Source organism: Spermophilus citellus (genome assembly GCF_964194105.1).
Source record: "Spermophilus citellus genome assembly, chromosome: 5".
NCBI classification, from domain to species: domain Eukaryota; kingdom Metazoa; phylum Chordata; class Mammalia; order Rodentia; family Sciuridae; genus Spermophilus; species Spermophilus citellus.
In genome coordinates this window covers 1177242-1204692 of record NC_138186.1, presented here as the reverse complement: position 1 = coordinate 1204692, position 27451 = coordinate 1177242, and the positions used below count along the sequence as shown (strand labels likewise).

Genomic DNA, 27451 nt, shown 5'->3' with positions numbered 1-27451 from the left:
AAGTAATGAAATAACCACTTATAGCAACATCCTTGAACTACCAATGTGCACAGGTGAAGAAAATGGTGCCTGTCCTTCCCAGGTGCCTGGTTGAGACTTGCTTTGAAGGCAGAGTCCCCAGTGCTGGTCCTCAAGTACCACATCCCAGTGCAGGGAGTAGAAATGAACATGAGGGGAAGTGGGCACCAATCTATTTCAGCTTCGGGACTTTGGAAAAGTGCAGGGAGGGACAAGAAATGGGAACCTCAGATACAGAGACTTGGCTGGTGATTCACTTTCTTATTATGAAAACTTCTTATAGAATCATTAAGCTCCAATTAAAACTGAGATGAGGTCTGAGCCTCACAAACTTAGTAATTGTGGAGGGAGAGGGCGAGCCATGCTTCAGGGACTGGTGTCCACAGGGGCGAGCTTCCCCCTGACAGGTGTCAGCTCTGAACACTGGAGCCTCTGTGGTAGTTAATTGCACGGAAAACCTTCACAAACCCAGAAGGTACAAATGCGACCTTGAAAGCTGCATCTTGTCTAAAAGACAGCCCAGAGCTTGTCTGCAGCACAGCCACCAAGGTGAGTGGAGCCTAGGATCTGACTTGCTCACAGGCCCAGGGGACACTCCCTCAGCAGTCAAGGTCTTACTCTGTGACTGAGCAAGGGGGTGGCTGACAGGGTCTGAGCCTTGGGACCTTCCCTCTTCTTCTCATATCTAAAGGTGGGCACCAGGGCCAGGAAGATGAAGGGGTCTTTTACAGCAGGTGTCCCTCAGCTATGCCGGAGCCACTGTGACCCTGTGTGCAAGATCTGATTCAGCAGAGAGCTCTGTGGTGGGTCCTGAGGATAGACAGTTTCTTCCAACTCCATGTTGTCCTGCAGTGACTCTCTGCATTCTTAGGTTATATGATATTTCTGGTGTATTATTTGATTTCCAAGATACAATTTTTCTCTTGCATTATGTTTTTGTGTCCCTAAGTGCAGGGTGCTTAATTCTGTCTCCATCCAGCCTGAAACTGTCTGTCCTCACATGTAACATTAGACCATACATGACAGACACATTCATTCCTTATATGTCTGCTTGTCAGAGTGCCTACGGAAACAATAAGCATTCAAGATTGTAGTGTCTCTGATTGCATTTCAGTATGATTTCTTCCGTTTGCTTGATATTAAACTTTCAAAAAAATTTCTTTGAGTTTAGTTCAGTACCATTCAGCAAAGAGCACCTCTCTTATATTTATCTTTGCAAATTTTCTGCAGAATGGATGCATGTACCTCCTTTGGTGTAAGGATTTATTCCCAGGTGGGGGTTATATATCTCTTTGAATGCAAGACCTTTTCCTTTTTTGAACCGTTTACTGTATAATTGTAAAACCAATCTGGGATAATGCCATTTTGTCTTCTAACATTCTTCTTTTTATTCTGTCAGAATGAAAGAGAAGTGAGTTATATGACTCAGAAGAGCCTCCCAATTGTGATGCAGAGCTGTGTAGTTTGGGAAGATGGCAAGAAGCTGAAAATATGAGAAAAAGTATGAAGAAATGATTTTGCATCTTGTCAAGGGGATAATCTTCATGTTTCTAATAGGACTTGGAGTTGTGGGGAACATCTTTGTTCTTGTGAACTCTATGAGCTTGTTTAGAAGCACTATGAAATCTATCCACCTCATTCTCATTCATTTGGCTTTTACAAATATGATAACACTTTTTTCAAAAGTAATGCCAAGGACAATTACCAGTTTTGGGTTGAGAAGCCTTGTAGGTGACATAGCCTGTAAGATTGTGGTTTATTTTGGTAGGATGGCCCGAGGCCTGTCCATCTGCACCACCAGTCTCCTCACAGTGGTCCAGGCCATCACCATCAGCCCCAGAGCCTCCAGGTGGAGGAGGCTGCAGCCAAGGTCCGCATGGCACATCCTTTCCTTGTTGCTCTTCTTTTGGATACTCAATTCCTTGATAAGTATGAACTTACCATTTTCCATAAAAAATATCAACAATATGAACACATCACAAATTATTAGCGGTTACAACTATTGTTATTTCCACTCACAAAACTCGATAATTAGATGGATTTTTATTGTTCTCATGGTCCTTCGAGATGCTGTGTTCCAGGGTGTCATGGGCGGGGCCAGTGGCTACATGGTCTTCCTCCTCCACAAGCACCACCAGCACGTGCTCCACCTTCAGACCTCCAAGCTCCTCCACAGAACCCCCCCTGAGGTGAAGGCTGCGAAGAGTGTCCTCCTTCTGATGCTCTGCTTTCTCTTCTTCTATTGGGCAGATTGTTTTATGACTTTATATGTAACTTTCTCCATAGAGAAGCATTTCCTAGAAGTAATTGTTCTAGAATTGGTGGACCTTGGCTATGCAATCCTCAGCCCATTTGTGCTGATTTACAGGGATGGACACCTGGCTGAATGTTGGCGTGCTCAGTGAGAGAGAAACAGATTGAGAAAACATCTATTCATTGATCTTTTCAGTAGTAAGTTTGAAGTAATTCTTAAATTTATGTTGCACTGTGTGATGGAAAAATCAAGTTAGGGTAGGTGAATCACATAGAGGCAGATTTCCAAACCACAAAGCTGGTGATAGTCCTATGACAGATTTCATAGGAAGCTTATTAAGTGTGCTTTTTCTATATATCTAGGGAACTATAGATATTTGCAGATTTACATCCATTGTAAACCTCAAACTGTATTGATATGTATTAATATTTAAGGTATATTTTTATGATTAATAGAAAAAATTTTCAGAGTCATAATTTTTTTTATTTTTGTGTTAATGATTTTGTTATTGGTTGTTCACAACATTACAAAGCTCTTGACATATCATATTTCATACATTAGAATCAAGTGGGTTATGAACTCCCATTTTTACCCCAAATACAGATTGCAGAATCACATCGGTTACACATCACATTTTTACATACTGCCATATTAGTGACTGTTGTATTCTGCTACCTTTCCTATCCTCTACTATCCCCCCTCCCCTCCCTCCCATCTTCTCTCTGTACCCCATCTACTGTAATTCATTTCCCTCCATGTTTGTTATCCCATTCCCCTCGTAAACTCTTATATGTAATTTTGTATAACAATGAGGGTCTCCCTCCATTTCCATGCAATTTCCCTTTTTTTCTCCCTTTCCCTCCCACCTCATGTCTCTGTTTAATGTTAATCTTTTCTTCCTGCTCTTCCTCCCTGTTCTGTTCTTAGTTGCTCTCATTATATCAAAGAAGACATTTGGTATTTGTTTTTTAGGGATTGGCCAGCTTCACTAAGCATAATCTGCTCTAGTGCCATCCATTTCCCTGCAAATTCTATGATTTTGTCATTTTTTTAGTGCTGCGTAATACTCCATGGTGTATAAATGCCACATTTTTTTTATCCATTCATCTATTGAAGGGCATCTGGGTTGATTCCACAGTCTAGCAATTGTGAATTGTGCTGCTATGAACATCGATGTGGCAGTATCCCTGTAGTGTGCTCTTTTAAGGTCTTCAGGAAATAGTCCGAGAAGGGCAATAGCTGGGTCAAATGGTGGTTCCATTCCCATCTTTCCCAGCAATCTCCATACTGCTTTCCAAATTGGCCGCACCCGTTTGCAGTCCCACCAGCAGTGTACAAGAGTACCCTTTTCCCCACATCCTCGCCAGCACTCATTGTTGTTTGACTTCATCATGGCTGCCAATCTTACTGGGGTGAGGTGGTATCTTAGGGTGGTTTTGATTTGCATTTCCTTGACTGCTAGAGATGGTGAGCATTTTTTCATGTACTTGTTAATTGATTGTATGTCCTCCTCTGAGAAGTGCCTGTTCAGGTCCTTGGCCCATTTGTTGATTGGGTTATTTGTTATCTTATTGTCTAATTTTTTGAGTTCTTTGTATACTCTGGATATTAGGGCTCTATCTGAAGTGTGAGGAGTAAAAATTTGTCCCCAGGATGTAGGCTCCCTATTTACCTCTCTTATTGTTTCTCTTGCTGAGAAGAAACTTTTCAGTTTAAGAAAGTCCCATTTGTTTATTCTTGTTATTAACTCTTGTGCTATGGGTGTCCTATTAAGGAATTTTGAGCCCAACCCCACAATCTGTAGACCGGAGCCAACTTTTTCTTCTATCAGACGCAGAGTCTCTGATTTGATATCAAGCTCCTTGATCCATTTTGAGTTAACTTTTGTGCATGGTGAGAGAAAGGGATTCAGTTTCATTTTGTTGCATATGGATTTCCAGTTTTCCCAACACCATTTGTTGAAGATGCTATCCTTCCTCCATTGCATGTTTTTAGCTCCTTTATCAAATATAAGATAGTTGTAGCTTTGTGGATTAGTCTCAGAGTCATAATTTTTAAAAATAGATTGGCGGCTGGGGCTGTGGCTCAGTGGTAGAGCGCTCACCTAGCACATGCGAGATCCTGGGTTTGATTCTAAGCACCACATATAAGTAAAGTTATTGTGTGCAACTATAATTAAAAAATAAATAAACGTCTTAAAAAATAAAAATAGATTGTAACAATGTACTTACCTGTGTGTTATCTACATTATGAAATCTGTAAGAATAAAGAGACTTAAAATGTAGTAGTCTCATTTGATAGAACAATGAATGGATACATAATGGAAATAATTCAGTTTTATTTCTGTGATTTTTGAGTTCTGTCTCAGAATTTGAATGTATTTTTCTCTAATAAATGAGGAGTTGGTGTTGATCACAAATCATGGCATGTCTCAAGACAGTACTAGTTAGCATCTCTGTGGTGCTTGATATTGTCTCCCTTTCTTTAGAAACCCACATTATATTCTGATTCAAAATGAATCAAACTTAATTTTCTGTTTCATGTATTCGTGTAGAATGCACAGGTATGGCCATAGGTATTTGATTAAACCATGTAACCATTATTGATGCTGTTGATGTATTGATCATGGTCCCTCCAAGTCACCTGAGCTGCTGTGCCAGCCCTCTCCTTCACATCTAGGTCGTCCTCTACCTCTTTCTTACGGCACTGTTTACTTTTGGATATTTTAATTCTCTAGGAAGATATGCTGAAGGCCTTTTCTTGTCCTTTGCTTGTCCCACCATGACACAGATTTAAAATAATCTTTTAATGTTATGTCATACTCCAAAGTTAGGAGTTTATCTGCTTGGTATGATGTTGGCATCCTTGAAAGTAAAGGGTGCATTACTGTTTCAGCTCTACCCTTCTCCTGCGACAGCTGTCGCTTCAGTCTCCCACAGGGAACAGACAAATTGCTCCATCTCTGATCAGTCGTTTTGTAAGAACTCAAGGGCAAGCAGTGCAAATCCTGGAATTGCAGTTAGGAAAAATGACACGTGAACGTGGAATCACAGGATTAACAACTGACAAATACCTAGGTGAATAATCTCTCTGAGCCTCACAATTCTGATTATTTTCCGTTATGGTAAACATGGCCACTGTCCCTTGGTGAATCAGTGCCTCCACATGACACATGTGACCTTGGGATCCGATGGTCCCCTTGGTGTTTAGGGATTCTAGTTCAATGCTAGCACTTACCAATTTGATGTTGAATTCAGGGCAATGAACCCACATTGTTTACCTAGGATGCTGAGCTATCCTCATAAATTTCTTAAGCAAATGTTGTTAAGACTAGATAATCACATGCCAATATGACATTGGGCCACAATTTGAAACCATACACAAAACTGAAAATTCATCAAAGATTCAGCTATCAAGCTGAAATTTTAGAACTCCTCAAATGCAATATATGGAAACACTCCTTGACTTTGGTGTCTTCACTGAGTTTTTGGATATGACTTCCAAAGAAGAAAAAAATTATATATATATATAATTACCCAGCACGATTATGTCAAAGTAAATACATTCTGCACAAAAAGGAGACACTCAAAACATTGATAAGCCTGCCATGGCATGATATCCACATTTGATAACCGTGTGACTTGTAAAGTTTTACTGTCCAAATTATGTGAATTATTCACACAGGTGGATAAAATAAAAGTAGAATAAACGGATTAAAAGTGCTCAAGAAACTTCAATAATATTTTCCCAAAGAAGACCTGCAAATGTCCCAAAAGTACATGAGCAGGTGCTCAACATCACTAACCATGAGGAAATTATAAATTCAATTTAGAAAACACAACCTCACACCTGTTATATTAGGTTCTGTGTGTGTGTGTGTGTGTGTGTGTGTGTGTGTGTACCGGGGATTTAAGTCACTGGCAGTCAGTGAATGAGCAACATCATAAGTCCTATGTTTTTGTATTCTGTTTTTTAGAGACAGGGGTTCAGTGTATTGCTTAGTGCCTCACGATTGCTGAGGCTGGCTTTGAACTCTTGATCCTTCTGCTGTCACCTCCTGAGCTACTGGGATTCCCGTCATGGACAACCATACCAGCTAGCTTGCTTCTTAACTAGGATGGAAGAAATAATCATTGTTAGTAAGAAACTGGAGATAAACAATTTTGGATATGGAAAAGTGACTCTGGATATTATGTCTGCACTGTTGTTGAGATCAGTGTTCCTTTCCCATTATGAAAAGTGTATGGATAGTCCTGAAAAATTAGAAACACAACCTAATCCATCTTAGGCAAAAAGAATGAAGTAGGAGGCATTACAGTACTTCAGAGCTCAAAATATAGTATAAAGTGATAGGATTTGGGGCAGCATGGTATTGGCATAAAAACAGACACTTGTAATGGAAAAGAATAGGGAGGCTAGAAGTAGGTCGTGCATCTACAGTTAACTGAGTTTCAATAGAGGTGCTCTGAAGGTTTCTTAGAGAAAAATCAGTCTTCTCAATGGAGTTCTCCTGGAAAAATTGCCTATTCACATGGAAAAATATGTCTGTAGACTCTTTCTTTTATAAGCTACAATATCTATTAAAATGAATTAAAAAATAAATTTAAGGTATGAATCAACTAAAGTAGTAGAATAAAACCAGGTGAAAGACTATGACATTATAATACACAAGGATTTTTGTGCAAGTCAGCAAAAGGAGAAGAAACCCAAGAAAATATTAGAATTCTAAAAATACTTCTGCACAGGAAAAGAAAAGAATAAAACATAGGGAAGAGACTAACTACATAACAGTTGAACATATTTGGAAAGTATGTATCTCACAGGGGGTTTATATTTAATGTATGCAGAAGAAACTTGAAGAGTCAATAGGAAGAGCTGTTGGTGTATATTAGTGGGAGACCATTTGTCAGTGTAGACAATGCTTTGGGTTGGATCCCAAGATATGCAAACAAACATGAAAAGCAAAAATCAATAACAAAATACACAAACAAATTCAAGAGCTACAACAAAGGGCACTGATTAAAAAGGGGCACTTAGCCTATAGACAGCTTTCCCAGAAGACAATTTACAAATGTTCAATCATCTTAGTAGTTATCAGGATAATGCACTTACAAGCCTCAAAAAGACAGAAGGTAACAGGTTCTGGTAGAGATGTGGTAAGAAAGGAGCCCTCGCCCACTGTAGGTGGGAAGTGAAAAAGTACAGATATTATGAAATCTGTGGGAGAATCCAAAAGTTAGTAACAATAAAACCACCACATGATCCAGAGATCCCACATTTGGTTTAAATCTAAAGAATATAAAATCATCATTTTAAAGAGACACCTGCAATTCTACGTTCACTGCAGCAGAAAATAGTACAAAGAGACAAGCACCACAAGGTGTCAATCAAAGGTGGAATGGGAAAATATTAACCTCCTAGAAGTGGAGAGCAGAACAGTTAGCATCAGAGTGCTGGGGTAACGGAAGGATGGGGAAATGGATAAATGGATCATAGTTACCAGGTTCATAGGAGCAGGGTGTTCAGGTGGGATATGAGTCTGCAGTATTAGTGGGTAATGGTCATGCAGTGTATATTTCAGAAATCTGAGGAAGATAGTTTCCTTGTTTTCAGTATTAAAATATGTGTGTGTGTGTGTGTGTGTGTGTATAGATATAAATATTTGAGGTTGTGTGTTTGTGTGCATGTGTGCCTTGATTTGAATATTATTAAATGTATATATGTACACAAACAGCTCATGGTACTCAAAAATATGTGTAAATTAGGTCATTTAAATAACCAATAAACTCTGAGAAATTCAGCTGTCAAGATAATTAATGTGATGCATATCGTTAATTATATCACCAGTATACTATGAGACTCTGGTATGTGCTTCTTTATTTGGAAGGGATTAGAAGGACTACAGTCAGACCACCTGTACATGCCAGATCTCACTGAAATGGATGAAAGTTGAAGATGAGCAAGGTTACCTTGATCTTGTCCCTTGAGTCACATAAGGGTGGACAGAGAGAACTCGTGAACCGTGGTCACATAAATGACAGGATGAAGGGTGGCACATCATCACCTTAATGTGAGAATCATAAAGTTTCAGAGCATATAAGTGTTCCCATGCAAACACCCTCAACTTGATGAGCGCCCAGAACAGTGTGCCCTGCTTTGACCAGTGTCTGACACTGTGAAGAGAGAAGTTTCCTTCCGACTTCCGTTTACTTGGTGACACATTTGCTTCTGGGACGCCTTAAATGTTCTCACCACCAGGTGCTCTGGATGTCTGACCCGGGGCTGTAGGACTTGGTGCTTGTCCTGCTGGGTCTTGGTCTTGCTTTGGGGCCAGCCCTTTTTTTCTATGTTCCTATTCTTTCTTTTTGAATTGAGAACGTTCCCTCAGTGGTACTGTCTGAGGATGCATGGAACTTGCTTTTGATTTTTCCAGTGGCTCACAGCCAAGAGTTTGTCTTCAGTGCTAGAGGTGCTGGACATTGGAGCACCGCTCTAATGGAAAGACATGGGGCTCTTGGAGACGGACTGAACTTTGCTCTGTGAGATTGGCACGACAATAGAGGGCCGGGATTGGAATGCTATGCCTTGTGCTTAGAGCTCATGTCAGGCAATGCGGGACAGTTGTGCCTGTTAAGACTCAGTCAGATGCTGATTGGGTCATGAGGGCGGGAATCTTCTCATTGTATTCGTCCATTTGATAGATAAAAAATTTGAATGTACTGCTGGCTGCTCACTATAGCCTGGAGTAGTGTGGCAAGTAGAATCATGTCACCTGGGGTGTGGCATTGGGGACTGTATCTGATCCTGGTTTCTTCCTGTTTTTCTTTGTCACCTTCTCTGATTCCATGAGTTGAGCAGTTTTCTCTGCCTCCCTGGTGTTTCTGCCTTGCAGTCAGGAGACCATGGAGTACAACTCTGAAACCATGGGCCAAAATAAACATTTCCTCCTCTGAGTGCCCAGGTAATCCAGCACCTAGGGAGCTGAAGCAGGAGGACTATTAGTTTACAGAGGTCTGGGCAATTTAGTGAGACCTACACTCAAAATCAAAGCCAAACCAAACCAAACAGAACTAAAAAAGAAGTAGGAATGTGGCTCAGTGGTATACAACCCTGGCTTCATTTCTCAGCAATGCAATAAATAAATAGAAATAAAAGATAACACAAATATAAACACAAAGCTTTCCTACTCCAACCTGTTCTCATCAGTTAAGTTGGTCATCGTGATAAAAGGTGTGCAACTTCAGAGCTCTATGTTTATAGAAAGCATGTCATCAGAGTTTTGTGGTTAGTTTTCATCACAGCAAACGAGGAAGAATTCACCAGCTATCTCTGAGAGAGACAAAGAGAGTAAACTTACATAATTATTCTCTGTGGAGGAAGGATCAGTCACATGGAATCTCAGATGTGACTACTGACAGTGGACAGGCATTTTTGTTACATCTGCTCCCAGGAAAAGGGCGGCACGTGCTCAAGAGGTGCAGCACAGTGACAGGGACATTCTTCAGGGCTCATGAGATGAGGAAGACCTGCCCAAATCTAGGCCTCCCACCTGAGCTGTTTCAGTGTGTCCCTGCAAAAAAAAAAAAAAAAAAAAAAAACTATGACAGTGACAGGTAGAGATAATAAATATCCCAAGACTGGAGAGTGAAGACATGTTGCTGTGCTGGCCACTCTAAGCTACCTAGTATTCACATGTCTTGTGGACAAAGATGGAGAAAAACACATTTACATGATTGACAGCTGCATTAACACCACATAAAAGAAGATGTTCGATTGCAATCAATCAATCAATCAATCAATAAACATCAATGAACTCTCGGGAACAAGGCATTCAATTGTGATTCCCACCTGAAAAACTTGTGATCATTCCCTGTCATTTTTCAAGATCCATCTGTCCTTTACCTAGGCCAGATAGGAGGGTCAAATGGAGACGTGGGATCTCCAGGCTTACATCCTTCAAGACCTCCATGGGGCCAGTAGTCTCTGCATTCCTCCAGGGATGCCATGAGCAATTGCTTTTGCTCAGAATTTTCCTAGATAGAGCCAGATCGTGTCCAAATATCTCTGCTGTCATCAATATTGTAGAAAAGTGAAGGCAGCATGCCTGTGAAAGGCATGAAGATGTCTGTTTTTCTTGACATAGCCTAGTCGTGTCAGCTCTGAGTATTCTTTTTTCAGGGAATTTAGGACTGTTTTATCATTTTATTGGTTCTTTTTGATGACCATCACTGACGGTCCACTTCTACATGGGAAACCAGGGGTGTGGTGGGGATGTCCTTCCCTCCTGTCTTTCCCTTCTCTGGGCTCCTGAGTACCACTAGCCATGGGGTCTCCCCAATCTAAAATCCCCTCAATTCCCCCATTGGCTGGCTCCTCAAAAACCTTTGGCGTTTCACTTTGTCTCCAGAGCTCATTTTCTATTTTAACTCAGCCTGGCCCCAGTGTAAATTAAACAGAATGATTCCTCCTGGCTGGAGAATGGACTTTCAATCCCACCACTGTACAGGACTTACAGAACTTCTGTCATTGCTGTGGCGAGTGGGCAGAATTCCTTATGTGCAAACCTTCCTTTTCTTGCTCTCATCCCCCTCTGTCAGTCCTGCTCCTCTGCACAGGTCCTCCTTGTTTGCTGTCCCTTAACCTTGTCATCTCCCAATCTTAGTGATGTTCCCTCTTCTGACCCCCAGGATCCCTCTGCACTTTTCTCACCTCCACCTGTGCTTTTCCTTCTCCTCTCCCAGCCACAGCTTCATCCCTCACAGGTGCACCTTCACTCAATAGGAGGACGTCTTCCCTGCCTGGCCCCGCCCTTCGTCACCCTTCTCCTGACCTCACACCCCATCTCACTCCCACCTCTCCTTCTCCTTCTTTCCCCCTCCTCACAGTGCTCTTTGGACCCTGCCCAGCAGACTTCTCAGGATGAATAGAGGCTTCTCCTACAACTACAGAGAGTTTGTCTATAGTCACTAAAGTTGTTCTGGAGGAAATCATTCTCAGATTTGGCCTCCCCCCACTCATGCCCCCCTTTCATTTCCCATATATCCCATCAGGTGTCATCCACCCTTGAACTTTTCCTAGAATCTACACACTCCCTATCATCCACAGTCCTCAGGAAAAGTTGAAAAGCCCATTCTCTCCTCAAATCCTAGCTCACTAACCTGTTCCTAGAGTTAAAAAAAACTCTGGACTGTAAACTTTGGCCCTAATGGGTTTAAAGCCACTCTCATTCCCCTTCCTTCCTTAGCCCTGTTAAACTTATGTATGTCCCCCCTTTCCTCCTGGGGTCCACCCTGTTTCCTGAGTCCCCTCAGCAACCTCTTTTCCACTCTTTCTCTAATGAGGCATCTGGTTCTTGAACACGTAAACAACCCAACCACAACCCTCCTCTCTACTGCCCACCTGTCACCCTCGTACCAGGGACTGGGTGTCTCTCAGGAACCTTCATCCTTCTCTTTTATACCCCAAATGGACAGGAACATTCCAAGTTCTCCTGACTACCCCAAAGCCACCAAGTGTGTTGGAAGACCCTCATGGATTCATCTCAGCAAGGTTAAACCGGCCCCTCCTTCCAGTCCCAAGTACTCCTGCAGCTTAACCCCCTAAATCAGATTAACATGGACATCAGAGGAACGTTAAGTCTGTGCCCTCTTGGTGCCATTACTGGTCTTGTGTTCATAACCTGTGTGTAGAACAGGCTTCCCTTGTGCCATATCTCTCCTGGCCCAATTTCAGGCACAGATCTCATTCCTCCACCTACAAGGCACCCTCTCCAGCTTCTTTCTGGAAGGAATCTCCAATTTCTCTTCCTGAATTCCATTCTCTATTTGTTTTCTATGCACTCCAAAATAACAGGCTATCTGGAATTCCAAGTTCACAAAATCTAGGGCACACCAACTCTTCTTAACTCCACCTGCTGGAGGGCACACCTAACATGCCCGTCATTCTCCAATTTGATGCCTGCACAACCACCATGCCACAAAGTCTCATCACAGGGAGCTACTCCCTCGTTGGGACTGAGAATGTTTTTCCAACACAGATACGTATGCGTCAAGCACAAACCAATGGCAGTTTGTAAAAGGAGCTCTGATGAGGCTTATTGTCCCCACTGTCTTGCCGTCACATTCACGTCACTACCCAGGAAGTTCCTTTCTCAAACTGTGTCCCCCTCAACTGAGGAAGTAGCCAATGTAACCCTTACATACACCATCCCTGAGCCTCAGAACCCACTCTGGGACCCACCATCAAGGCTGGGGTCTGTGCAGAGGGGCAGGTAAAGATCCAGCAGGAATAGCCAGATTATTAAGACCAGCATCAACTAGTCAGCAAGCCATGAGCAGCATAGCCCAATGACCACAGCACTGCTAGCCCACACCTGGACCCCTCTGCTCACATAGCTCCACACAACCTCACACCTCCTCCACAGTTCTATCCCTCCTACACTCCTGACTGCTGTCTCTGTGTCCCTCTTACCCACAGCTCATTGATACAAACCCTGTCCCTCTCCATGGACTCCCATCTAGTGTCTGTTCACCACTTCCTTATGAAATCTCTTGAGACCTCTTCATTCCAATGTCTCCTACTTTGGTGCATTTCTCTGTTGGAAATCGCCTGGGTTGGTTCTGTAAGTTGCCCCTTGTGAATCAATCTTGTGGTTCACTGTGAATACTGCTGTGAATATTGATGCACTTGTATCACTGCAGTATTTTATTTTTAATTTCTTTGAATAAATAGCAATGAATGGTGTAGCTGGATCATATGGTGGTTCATTTTTAGATTTTTAAGCAGTGTCCATGCTGCTTATCAGCATGTTGTACTAATTTTTAGTCCTGCCAAAAATGTACAAATTTCCATGTTTTGTCATATCTTAGAATCTATTATTATTTTTTTTCTGGAAGAATGCCTTTCTAACTGGGATGAGATGACATCTCCATGTAATTTTGATTTGCGTTTTAATGATGATAATTTAGTATTTCAAGAAGACAATGTGGATGCATCTAGCCATTGGGTCCAACTTGATGTTTAATATACAATAATGAAAACTCTAATAGCAACATCCTTGAAGGGCCAATGTGCAACGTTGGAGAAAAATGACTCCTGTCCTGTCCAAGTACTGGTTAGGGCTTGCTCGAAAGCAGAGTCCTGAGTTCTCGTCATCATGTACCACGTCCCTCTACATGTAAAAGGCCTTGAAAAATGAGGAAAACTGGCACTCTGGGTCTGAGGCCCTGGCCCATTCTGATTCAGCAGAGGACCTTTGGGAAGGGGGTGGGAAGGCCAAGAATTGGGAACTCACATACAGAAATGTGCCTGGTTGTTCACTTCTCACCGCACGAACTTTTATTAAAATAATTAAGCCCCAATTAAGACTGAGATAACTTCTGAGTCAAACAAATGCAGTAATTGTGGAGGGAGAGGGGAGTCCTTCTTGAGGGACTGAAGTTCTGCAGAGAGCTGCTTCTCTTTGGCAGGTGGCAGTGCTGAAAAGCGGAGCCTCAGTGGTCGTAATGGCAAGCAAGGGCCCCACAAACCCAGAAGGTACAAATACGACCTTGAAAGCTGCATCTGGTTCAAAGGACCAACACGGAGCTTGTCTGCAGCATGCCACCAAGGTGAGTGCACCTGAGGATCTGAGCTGATCACAGGCACATGTGACATGTCCTAGCAGCACTGATCTGTGACTGAGTAGTGGAGTTGCTGGGAGGGTCTGGGCCTTAGGATCTTAACCCTTCTTCTGATATCTGAAGGTATGCACATGGGCCAGGAAGGTAGGGGCCATTGATAGCAGACGTCCCTCAGCTAAGTCAGAACATCTTTGACCCTGTTTTCAGGATCAGGATGCACCAGAGAGCTCGGTGGTGGGTCCTGAGGAGAGAAAGCTAGAAGCTTTGTCTGCTTTTAGAAAAGCTCAGTTTCTTTAGCCTCTACGTTTTCCTTCTAAGACTCTATGAGCATTAGTAGCTTATAATATTTTTGTACCTAGTTTTGGGGTATTTTGGGGGCTTCTGAGATGCAATTTTTCTCTAGTATTATGTTTATGGTCTCTAAGTGCAGTGTATTTAGCTTGAAGGCATTTCTTCTGCCCCCACCTTGAAACTGTCCTCACAAGCAACATTAGATCTACATGTGAGTCAAATTCATTCTCTACATGTTTGTTTGAGTGCCTAGTAAAACAATTAGTATTTAAAATCATAGTTTCAGATTATAAATTCCTGCGTGTTTTCATTATTTCGCTTGATATTAATATTCCCGAGCAGTTTTTTAAGTTTAGTTCAGTATCATGAGGCAAGGACCACCAATGCCAAATTCATCTTGGGACATTTTCCCCAGGATGGATGCATGAATCTGCCCAGCTGTTTGCTGTTATTTCCAGGTGGGGGATGATACATTTCTCTGAATGCAAGTCCTTCCTTTCAGAACCATTCACTCTATAATTGTAAAATCAATCTGGGATAAGGCCACTCTCTCCTCTGCATTCTTCATTTTATTCTGCCAGAGTGAAAGAGAAGGGAGTTCATGTTTCAGAAGTGCCTCCCAAATTTGATTCAGAGCTGTGTGTTTTGGGAATGTGGGAATGGGCTGAAAATATGAGAAAAACTAGAAATATATAAGAAATACGAAAATATTTAATATGTCCTCAGGGCCATGATGGACAGTGATTTTCATTTTTGTCCTTTACCTACTAGTTGAAACTGCTTTGAATCATTAAAGCTTGTGTCGTAAGGCGTTGCACGGCACATATTCAGGATTCTGTGCTGTTTGCGTTAAGGCATTGGTGCAGGCTTTATTCTCCCCATTTGTTAGTGGAGGAAACAGAGTTGGAAAAACAATCATGAATCTTCCTGAATTCAGGGGCTACATTGTACCTAGTGTTCTTGCACTTTCAGTTGTCAGGGACATTCAGAAGAGAAATCTAGTGCAATCTTTTAATAAATAGCAGGAGGTGGGAGGAAGGATTGCAGAATCGCCATTCCATGCACATTGATACGTGAAAATCCTACAATGTTTTTTCAACATCCTAGGTCCTTTTTTTTTGGAGAAAGTGACCACAATTGACATAAATTCATGGGTGAGATTTGAGATTGGAAATCTGACAGGAAAAGGTAGCATCCTTGTGAACATCTAGTGCGTTCAGGTCCCTGGGTAAGGGTCGCGAAATAACCGGGACACAGGGGATGCAGAGCCAAGGCAGCAATTGCAACTGCATGCTGAGGTTTATTTGCAAGTTCCTTTTATATTCTTCTTCTAACAAAGCAAGCAATTCTTCAGTAGCACTTTACCCACATTGCCCAAAAATCATGCCTCAGCGGGTACACAGAGCTAAATTCAGATTGTTCCTGTTCATTTGATAAGTACCCTCCCAAAGTTCTTTGTAGACATTATCTAATCCCCGAATGTACTGTTCCCAGGTCCAGTATGCAGGAAGCTTCTTCCTCCTAGCCAAACCTTGCAGAACTTGTGACTTGCGATAAGGGGAAGAGAACTTTTTCTCCTCCTAACTGAGGTCTGCCTCAGCTGACCTAAATCACAGCCACAGCTCTTGCAAGAAGTCAGGCCTGAGGGAGCTAAACTCTGCAGACTCAAACCCCAACACATCCTGTCCAGGATTGCATGGAAATGACCCAGGAAGTTTAAATATCACAGAAGTCCAATTTTTTGAGTATGTGGCAAAAAAGACAACTAGAGCAGATTTGACCGAAATCATTGTTTCCCCCAAGGTTCTGCGAGGGCTGTGAAATTCCCTCAGGAACATACTTGAGTGACTTCATTCATGCCCATACCTCCCAGCAAACTTATCTACCAGGAGGTTTTCCTGGGGATTCCCAATTCATGGGCTGCTTTGTCTCCTGACAGCACAGAACAGGTGATTGTTCCTCACACCCCAACCTTTGGATGAACCAGGCTGCCCTTAAAATCTCCTGAGGTCATCGCTGGGAGCTCAGCCTCTGCCCAAGACCCTGGAAGAGCAGCGTCCCATGGCTTCCCTGGGCCATAGCTGGCTCCACGGTGTCCAAGATCTGGTTTTCTCAAGCTAGTGACTCATTCCTGCCTGTCTTAGAATTATTTGGCTTTACCTGTTGGATTCCATTTGTGAAGGCTGGCGTTCAGGGTCACATTGAGGACTACAGGGACTCTCTGACTATTAATAAGCAGCGAAACCACAGATTTCTATTGGTGAGTAGGAAAACACAGAGGGAAGCAGTCCTCATGAAAAATGGAAAACTCTAAGCATAAAGAAAGCCTGGAATTGTGGTTCTGGCCCAAATAAGAGATAGAAGGGAACACTGAACAAAGAAAGAGAGAATATGGAATTTGAAATACAGCTGAATGTACATTTGTTAAAGACAGTGGAGCACCTGGATTTTACAAATGCTTGTGTACTAGGTGTTGGCAAGAACAGTCAAGCATGATCTTGGACTTTGGTATCCTCATAAAAAGAATATAGAATGATATAGAAATGACAGGGAGAAATCTGATTGTGGGATTGCAGGTGTAGTGTATCCATGCTGAGGTTGAACATGGATGAGGAATCAAGAATTTGACCAAACAACTCAGTAATGATTGTAGGGAACTTAACAAAAATTTAGAGTTGAAAATTTAGAGTTTTGAATAATAGTACTCAAGATGGTGTTTGAAAGAATGTAGAATGATCCTCAAACCATTAGAGAAAACGTAAATTTGGACACAATTTGCTCCATTACATATTTCCCGATTGTTCTTACACTCCAGGAACTGCTCATGAGGAATATTTCTGTGCAGGTAAATGTCATCATTACTGTTGTTTGCTTCAAAGAGATATTTGCTACATCCAGGATATTCTGCCTATGAAGTAAGAAATGGGTTTAAATTTTGTAAAAGGAACAATCTTCATGTTTCTAACAGGACTTGGAATTGTGCTTAACATGTGGGTTCTTGTGAATTATATGTGCTATTTTAGAAGCACTGTAAAATCTATCCACCTCATTATCATCCATTTGCCTTTTACAAACATCATAACACTTCTTTCAAGAGGCATGCCAAGGACAATATTCAGTTTGGGGTTGAGAAGTCTCATAGGTGATATAGCCTGTAAGATGGTGGTTTACCTCAGCAGGGTGGCCCAGGGCCTGTCCATCCGCACCATCAGTCTCCTCACAGTGGTCCAGGCCATCACCATCAGCCCCAGAGGTTCTAACTGGGGAAGCCTGAAGCCCAGGTCAGCATGGCACCTCTTTCCCTTGTTAGTCTTCTTTTGGATACTTAATTCCTTGATTAGCATGAACTTGCCATTTTATATTAAACACATAAGCAGCATGAACACATAAAAAATTATTAGAAGTGACAACTACTGTTATTTTCAATTACCAAACTGGACAGTTGGATGGATTTTTATTGCTCTCATGGCCCTTCGAGATGCTGTGTTCCAGGGTGTCATGGGCTGGGCCAGTGGCTACATGGTCTTCCTCCTCCACAAGCACCACCAGCACGTGCTCCACCTTCAGACCTCCAAGCTCCTCCACAGAACCCCCCCTGAGGTGAAGGCTGCGAAGAGTGTCCTCCTTCTGATGCTCTGCTTTCTCTTCTTTTATTGGGCAGATTGTTTTATTTCTTTATATTCAAATTTCTTCATACAATACGATTCTATAGCAGGAATTGCTCAAGAAATCCTGACCCTTGGTTATGCAATTCTTAGCCCATTGGTGCTAATTCACAGAGATGGACACCTGGCTAAGTGTCGGCGTGCTCAGTAAGAGAAACAGGCATTGAGAAAATATCTACTTCATTGATCCTTTCCATAAACAAGTTTGAAATCACTGTTAGGTTTGTGGTGTTTCAAAACCCAGTAAGAGAAGCCCATTTACACAATGGCACATCCTCAGGCCACAGAGCTGTCGACAGTTCCAAGCTGACCCCGAGACCACTGGGAGCTGCAGGGACCCAGCCAACTTTCCATTCTCCTTCCTGCCACCCCTTAGGAAGGGCCTGATGTTCTCGGGCACGTGAGGTGGCTCTTTCACTACCAGCACTTCTGCTAGTAAGATGCAGAAGAACAATTTAGAAAGTTATCCTAAAACCACTTACTAATCACAATGTGACCCAAGAATTTCACATCTAGGACACAATCTTGCAGATATACATATTTGTGTAAGACATAAAGAATGAAAAATATTTTAGATGACCTTGTTGCTCTTAAAGCAAACTTAAATACCCAGGAAAGGGCCATTCCTTATGTTGATATATTTTTAACAAGTAAAAATATACATTACATTCATTCCATCTTTGAAAAATTGCATAATATTTAATATAAAGATGTCTGAATACTCCCTAAATACAATGAAAAAGGCAAACCTACAAATTTAAAATAACTGAGGATCATACATAAAATCAACTCAGTAATTTTATAGCCAGATCCATCATAGTTAGTTTGTTAAAATTAAAATTAAGTAAAGTCTTGAAAGCAACCACAAACAATGTATTACCTACAAGTCAACAGTGAGTCCTTAATGACTGTTGATTTCACATAGGAAACCTGGGACCTGAGATAAACTACATTGCTCATCTGACCCACCAACCCTCTGACTGATGGTCACAATGACGTATTGAATCTCTTTAAAATTGTCAGTTCATATCCAGAGTCCATAAATCTCTGAAATGTCCAAAGGTACATTTCCCCCCACCACCTGCCACCCTAGGAAGTGACAGCATGTTTCTCTGGGGAAGAGTGCCCTTCTTTTGCCTACCCATGTTCCTCATGTGCATCCGCTCCCAATCATTCAGGGATCTTGGGTCTGCAAAGTGGCTCAAAGATGTGAATGGTCGAGAAGCCACAATTCCCTGTTCTGGTGATTCAAGCCAGATTTCTATTCACAAACCTGGAGATTCACTCCTTCTACAGATCAAGGAAGACCTTGGAAACCTCATATGCTTCATTTTTGCAGATACTCTGGTCAACTGGTCAATGACAAAGATCTTCGTAATTCACAAAACTGTGATGATTCACATGATTATGACCATGGCTGCTTTGTACTCGGTGAATAAATGCACCTCATGGTACAAGAGACCTTTGGATCAGATGGTTCCAAATGTGCTTGCAGATTCTAGCTCAATGCTAGAAGTTCCTACTTTGAAATTTAATTTATGGGAAATAACCAACAAAGCTTGTCTGGGATGCTGAGATATCCTCATATATTTTTCAATAAACACTGCTGGGAAAACTGGGTATGCACATGCAAAACATGAAATTGAGCCTTTATCCTACACTTAAATCAACCCAAAATGTAATAAAAATTTGTACATTAGAGCTGAAATCATAGAGTTATTGAAGCACAATGTAGGGGAAAGGCTCCTTGTTATTGGCTTTGATGGTGAGTTTTTGGATATGACACCAAACACAAAGGAACCACAGGCCCAATTACCAGGTGGGACCACATCAAACTAAACAGCTTCTGTGCACAGAGTAGACAGTCAGCACAGTCTGCCCTATGTAGAGTTTGTCTATTCCTCCCATGCTTTCCCTCCATACCCCACTATGAGTCAGCCTCCTTATATCAGAGAAAACATTTGGCATTTGTTCTTTGGGATTGGCTAACTTCACTTAGCATTATCTTCTCCAATGCCATCAATTTACCTGCAGATGCCATGATTTTATTCTCTTTTATTGCTGAGTAAAATTCCATTGTGTATATATGCAACATTTTTAAATCCATTCATCTACTGAAGGGCATCTAGGTTGGTTCCACAGTTTAGCAATTGTGAATTGTGCTGCTATAAACATTGATGTGGCTGTGTCCCTATAGTATGCTATTTTTAAGTCCTTTGGGTATAGACTGAGGAGAGGGATAGCTGGGTCAAATGGTGGCTCCATTCACAGTTTTCCAAGGAATCTCCATACTGCTTTCCATATTGGCTGCACCAATTTGCAGTCCCATCAGCAATGTATGAGTGTACCTTTTTCCCCACATGCTCACCAACACTTATTGTTTTTTGTCTTCATAATGGCTGCCATTCTGACTGGATATCTTAGAGTAGTTTTGATTTGTATTTCTCTAATTGCAAGAGATGATGAACTTAGCAAAGTAGCAGGATATAAAATCAATACCTATAAATCAAAGGCATTTCTGTATATGAATGACAAATCCTCTGAGAGGGAAATGAGAAAAACTACCCCATTTACAATAGCCTCAGAAAAAAAAATCTTGGGAATCAATGAAAAAGGTAAAAGATCAATACAATGAAAACTACAGACCCCTAAAGAAAGAAATCAAAGAAGTTCTTTGGAACTTCTTTCTATGGAAAGATCTACCTTGCTCTTGGATAGGCAGAATTAATATTATCAATGTGTATGTCATGTGTACTTTTATCTGCTAAATCATTGCACAAACTAAGGGCTCCAGGCAATCCTGTATGTGCCCTGATATGTCCCATAAAGAATGGATCTTTTCTGTCCCAGATTAGACTTTGTATAGTGGAAAACAAAGAGAAAACAGTAGAGGAAGGGGAAATCCTACCAGCATCTTCAAGGGATACTATAGCATTAACTATATACTGACTATCAGAAAATAAATTAAATACAGAATACATCACAAAAGCTTGTAATACTGCATTAAGCTCTACCTTTTGAGCTGATTGTTTGGGTACTAAAAATGTAAAAGTTTGATCAGGGGTAACTATTGTTGCTGTACCATTATTTGACCCATCAGTGAATATATTTGGAGCATTCATGATAGGTGTTTTTCTTGTAATTTTTGGAAAAACTACAGGATGCTTAGACCAAAAAGACAACAAAGGATTTGATGGTAAGTGATTATCAAATGAAACATTAGATTTACATATGATTATTGCCCAAGTATTTAACTCATTAGCTAACTCATCAATTTGATACATAGTATATGGGAGTAATAATTTTATTGGGAGAAATTCCAAACACTCCCTTTGCTGCTTTTATTCCTTTGAGTATTATTGTCCTACAGCCTTAGGATACCTAGTAAGAATAGTGTTAGGAGAATAAGATAAATGTATCCACAATAATGGACCTTCTTGCCAAAATACTCCTGTAGGAATATTTTTTGTTGGTAGTACAATAAATAATAAAGGCAAACTTATATCAATTCTATCCAAATGCATATTTTCCATATATGTTTCAATAATTTTTAATGCCTTTCTTGCTTCAGGCGTTAACATGCAGGGTGAATTTGGATCTGATGGACCTTTTAGGATATCAAATAAAGGTCCCAACTCTCCTGTTGGTATGCCTAGATAAGGCCTTATCCAATTTATGTCTCCCAATAACTTTTGAAAGTCGTTAAGTGATTTGAGTTGATCTACTCGTATTTGAAGTTTTGGTGGACGTCCCATGGTTGAGGATAATAGAACTCCTAAATAATTAATTGGAAAATTTAATTGTACTTTATCTATTGTTATCTCTAGATTATAATTTTTTAATAAGTTTGTAAGTGTGGTATAACGTTCTAGCAATGTGTTTTTATCTTTGTGTGCTAATAATACATCATCCATATAGTGAAATATTTGTAGTTCAGGATTTTGATTTCTAAGTGGCTGGATTGCTTTGTTAACATAAATTTGACAAATAGTTGGGCTGTTAGCCATCCCTTGAGGGAGTACTTTCCATTCATATCTCTAATTGGGACCTTTATGGTTTTAGGGCAGGGATAGTAAATGCAAAACGTGGACTATTCTCAGGATGAATTGGAATTGAAAAAAACAATCTTTAATATCTATAGCTAAAACATACCAGGTTTTTGGCAAAGCAGACAATTGGGGAATCCCCGATTGAGCAGGTCCCATAATAACCATCTCATTATTAATGGCTCTTAAATCTTGCAATAATCTCCATTTACCAGATTTCTTTTTGATGACAAAAATGGGAGTATTATGGGGAGATATGGAAGGTTGTATATGTCCCTCCACTAATTGTTGTTTGACCAGGTCATGGGCTGCTTGTATCTTTTCTTTAGTCAGGGGCCACTGAGGAACCCATACTGGTCTTTCTGATTTCCAAGTAATTTTGATTGTCTCAGTGGCCCCTTCTGAAAACCCAATCCATGTCTATTTATTCCTTGATCTATTTGAATTGGTGCTGCTATACCTTGTTCTTGTTTTCCTAATCTTTTTTCTTTCCTAAAATCTTGTCTAGCCCTAGTAGTGGGTGCATTAGGATTGATGTTATTTGTTAATGTCAATCCTAATTGATCTAGGACATCTTGTCCCCATAAATTGATAGGAAGATGATCCAATACATACGGCTGTATAGTTCCTTCACATCCTTCAGGATCCTTCCAATCTAATACCATTGCACTTCTATGGGGATTAGTTGCCACTCTTAGGCCTCGAAGCGTTTGAGTGGCTTGTTGTAACGGCCAATGTTTTGACCATTCTTGATGAGATAAGATGCTAAGGTTTGCACCTGTATCCAGTAGCCCATTAAATTCATGTCTTTGAATAGTTTTAGCATGGGGCGAGAATCTAAATTTAAAGACAGCATAGCCCAATCTACTCCTGTGGAGCTTAATCCCTTGGAACCTCTTTCTATAGTATGACTGGAAAATTTATTATGTAGGCTGGGTATTATTAATAACTGTGCTATTCTATCTGCTGGTGAAATTACTGATATACCTCTTGGAGAACTAGCTATAATTTTTATTTCACCTTCATAATCGGGATCAATTACCCCAGGACTTATCATAAGTTCTTTTAGAGTGGAAGAACTGCGTCCCAATAATAAGCCTACTGTTCCTTGGGGAAGAGGTCCTTTTACTCCTGTGGGAATGATTTGAATTCCCATCTCTGGAGTTAGTACTGCTCTGGTGGAGGCGCAGATGTCCAACCTTGTGTTCCCTCTGGTTTGTCTGATGAGGGATCTAATGGATAATGTGTCCTGGGCACTACCCTGATGGTGTTGCTGGGTTCCTCCATTGCCCCCTATATTTGTGGTTGTGGGCCCTGGAGCATTGGGCCCCCCTGTCCATTTTTTGGCAATGGAGCTTGATGCTTTTCTCCACAATATCGTGGGTAAACATTTGGTCCTTGTCCATTTTTTGATAACAGAGTACCCTCTATGGTGGTTTGAGAATGGCATTCATTAGCCCAATGTCTCCCTCTATGGCATCGTGGGCAAATACCTGGTATTTTACTCCTTTGATACCTAGCTGTGTTAAACCCTCTTCCTATGGGGCAACTCCTTTTAAAATGTCCTGTTTGTTCACAATTGTAGCATGTTTTTGGCCTGGCATCTAAAGCCTGTTGTACTGCAGCTGCCAGGACTTGCCCTTGTTCATTAATGTGTCTACATAATTTAATATATATGTTTAAATCTTCATGTTTCCATGGTTTAATGGCCTCCTTGCACCATTGATTTGCTTGCTCAAAGGCTAGCTGTTTAATTAATGGCATTGCTTGCTCTGTATCCCTAAAAACTCTGGTAGCTGTTTGAATAAGCCTATCTACAAATTCAGCGTAAGGTTCATTAGCTCCTTGTATTTCCTTAGGTAATTGACTTTGTAAATCTCCATGTCCTTGTAAAGTCTTCCATGCCCTAACTGCATCAGCAGCAATTTTTGAGTATATAAATCATATGCAATTTGTTGCAGCTGACCCTCATAAGGTCCTTTTCCTAACAACATATCTAGATTTCTCTGAGGATAACCAGCTGCTGCATTTCGCCTAGCCGTCTCCGTGCAAAATTCCTCATTGGCAACCTTCCGTAACAGGTATTGTCCTCCATTTAGCACAGCTCTACACATACTAGTCCAATCTGCTGGTGTCATGTTCAAATTGGTAATGGATTTGACCAAGCTTACAGTGAAAGGTGCTTGAGGACCATAGGTTGTTACAGCCTCTTTTAGCTGCTTCACTGTTTTGAAATCTAAAACATGGTGAATTCGCTGCCCTCTTGCCGCTTCAAATACAGGGCATGCTAATCTTTGAGGTCCTGTCTCAGGATCCCATCTATCAGCTTCGGGGGTTGAGGGCCCCATAGGTGGCGCTGTTGGTTGGACACTTACGCCCTCTGGTGATAGAAAGGTGTTAGTAGCATCCTCCTGTTGTAACTTTTCCCCTGATGGCTTTTTCTGCTTTAAACTTTCTTCCCCTTTCTGACTATCTTGAGAGGCCTCCTCTTTTTACTGATCTAATATGTTTTCTACCATAGTCTGAACTGAAAGCTTTGGATTAGGCAAACAAAATCATATCATCATCCACAATGGCAATGTGCCAACTGCAGAGTTCCTGGGTTTTTCTTTTCGTTGTACCTTAAATCTTTACCATGATGGTCTCATTGTGATATATTCAACAACTCCTCCTTAAAAAGCCATGGGCTACATTTTTGTATTGTATCAATGTATGCCCTGACTGTTTTTGGTTTTACTGGGTTTCTGCTTCCTCTAACAATTTACTTAACATTCTTTCAGTTTGTTTTTTGCTAATTTTTGACCCCATATTTCTGCTACAAGGATAACACAACTCAAACAGATAACTGAAAACAAAACCAAAGCAAAACGAAACAAAAACGGAACAAAAAATCGTTGTATCAATTTTCCTATTTTTTTGAAATGTATATTCATGGTCTATCTCTATCTCTTCCTCCAAGAAGAACAACTTCAAACCTTGAGCCAACCATTTTTCCCAGTTTGCCTGAGAGAGTTCTAGGGATTGGCAGCTTGAAACAAAAACAAAACAAATCAAAACAAGAACACATTTTTTTTTGAAATGGTCACCCATACTTTTGCCTTCCCTCAGGAGCGAGCAATTTTACTTACCTCCAAGCTTCAGGCATTCTCTGAATGGGCCACCAAATGCTGCAGTCTGGCTGGGCACAAATCACGAGCTATTGAAGCAGGACCAAACTTTATTTCCGAACTCCCGCGAACGCCACACACTAGGCCTTCCCCTGGGATAGGGTTTAATTTCAACAAAATGAAATTAAACCCTATCTCTCACCATGCAAAAAATTCAACTCAAGGTGGATCAAGAACCTAGGAATTAGGGCTGGGATGTAGCTCAGTGGCAAAGCATTTGCCTTGCATTCGCAAAGCCCTGGGTTCAACCCCCAGTTCCAAAAAAGACCAAAAAAAAAAAAAAAAAAGAATCCCACCAAAACCAAATAAGATTAAGAACATAGAAATTAAAACAGAGACACTGCATCCAATAGAAGAAAAAATAGGCCCTAATCTTCATCATGTGGAATTAGGCCCCAACTTCCTTAATAAGACTCCTATAGCACAAGACTTAAAACCAAGAATCAATAAATGGGATGTACTCACACTAAAAAGTTTCTTCTCAGCAAAAGAAACAATCTGTGAGGTGAACACAGAGCCTAAATCTTGGAAGCTTTTTTTTTTTTTTTTACCCCTTACACATCAGATAGAGTACTAATCTCTAGGGTTTATAAAGAACTCAAAAAGTGGCTCAGTGGCAGAGTGCTTGCCTAGCATGTGTGAGGCACTGGGTTTGATTTTCAGCACCACATATCAATAAATAAAATAAAGGTCTATCAACTAAAAACATTTAAGAAAAACAAAAAGAATTTAAAAAGATAAGCACCAAAAACAACAACAACAACCAAAACCAAAACCAAAAAAACTCCAATCAATAAATGGGCCACGGTCCTGAACAGACACTTTTCAGAAGAGGATATACAGTCAGTCTAACTTGTTCTTGACAGGTATTTAGGTCACAATGAGAAAAAAATGACGATCTTGGGACTCCATGCTATTTCCAAACATGATGATATTACAACAGTGTGATGGGTTTTCACTGCAAAATGGGAGAGGACCATCAGCTGTTCCTGAGGCAGGTGAAGAGAATGTTCAACCCTCTGTAAATAATAGTACATGGACAAAGGAGCTGGTCACCCAAAGAAACAAGTATCATCCCAATGCTCACTAACGTGGAGGAGCTGGCCAGTGCCGGTGCCCTGCAGGGCAGTCACAGGAGGACGCTGCAGAGCCCACGTGTGCGCGTCCTCTTGCCCCAGGTCCAGGCCCCGCCCCCTGGGTTGCTGTGGGCCAGTCCTGCCCAGTTTTGCTGCCTGCTGCCTCTCCTACGTAAAAGGAGCCTCTGGGGCACAGGATGGTTTAGAACATTTTGCACGGGGTTCCTCTCAAGACTGGGGCGTCCGGAAACGTGCAGGTCTAAAAGCACAAGCCACTTTCCCCTGACTCTTCTTCCATCTCTCTTAATTCCTCCTGAACTTTTCTCTCCGGAGACCCAGTCACCCTAATGCCACCAGTGGAAAGGAGCCGTGCGATAAAGAGAGAGAAAATGGCAAAAAGCCAAATAAGTGAAATACGACGCGCGGCTGGAGACGTGATCCCCTCCTGAAGGTGCACCCAGCACAGGGGGACTGCCTCCCATGTGCCTGGGCAGCTGTCCAGAAAAAGGCACTTTCCAGACTGCAGCCGCTTAGTACTAGGCGCCAGAGTCTCTTCCACTTTGCAAAAATGAAGAACGACGTCTGCTGCCAGCCTTTCGGTTCTCAGGTGGTAATCCCCCGTCTTTCATAAAGATCCATCTGTCTTCTGCTAAAGCCCAATAGTAGAGTCAGACGGAGACACGGAGACACCAGGAGCCGGAGAAGGGCAGAGGGAGGAGGGTGCAGCACATTCTCCCGGCGAAGTGTCTTTGTGTGGGGAATTCTTTCAGAAATGGTAAGTTAGAGCTGGGGCAAGGCCCCGTGTTGGACCTGCTGGTCTGGCTCTGAGAGGCCCCGAGTTGCATTTCTGGGACCACAACAAACAAGCACAGCAAGCAAACCAAAAACCAAAAACCAAAAAAACCCAAAACTTAATGTGACACAAATGCTAATTACTCTCTGTCAATACTCAATGTGTACATTAGTCATAACTCATAAATGTGTACAAATGTTTGTGTTAATGAAAAAATTAAAATACAATATAAATTAGGAAATCCCGAGTAGCTGTGATTGTTGTGGGTGTACTCAGAGGGTGGAGGTGGTGGTGTGGTGGCTTCCTATCACTTTGGTCCTCAGGCTCCTCTGACCACTCACTCTCTGGGAGCTTCTGTTTAGCTCCAAGCTCTTCTGCCAGGTCCCAGCAGGCCCAAGTGAGCTGCGATCCCCTTCATTTCCCAGGGTTCCAGAACGTGGCTCTGAGCCTTTTGGTGCTCATGATGGAAAATGTGAAGCATGCATTCAGAGCCAGCAGCCTAGTGCAGGACAAGGACTAG

General features: G+C 41.5%; 1 protein-coding gene across 1 annotated transcript; it reads left to right on the top strand.

The window, feature by feature from the left end:
- Positions 1-1637: 1637 nt before the first annotated feature.
- Positions 1638-27451, top strand: LOC308650451 (vomeronasal type-1 receptor 4-like; the record flags this gene model as incomplete). Its single annotated transcript, XM_081296457.1, has 3 exons — positions 1638-2099; positions 17677-17848; positions 27357-27451. The coding sequence occupies 3 exons, from the start codon at positions 1638-1640 to the stop codon at positions 27449-27451; spliced, it is 729 nt and encodes a 242-aa protein (XP_081152583.1).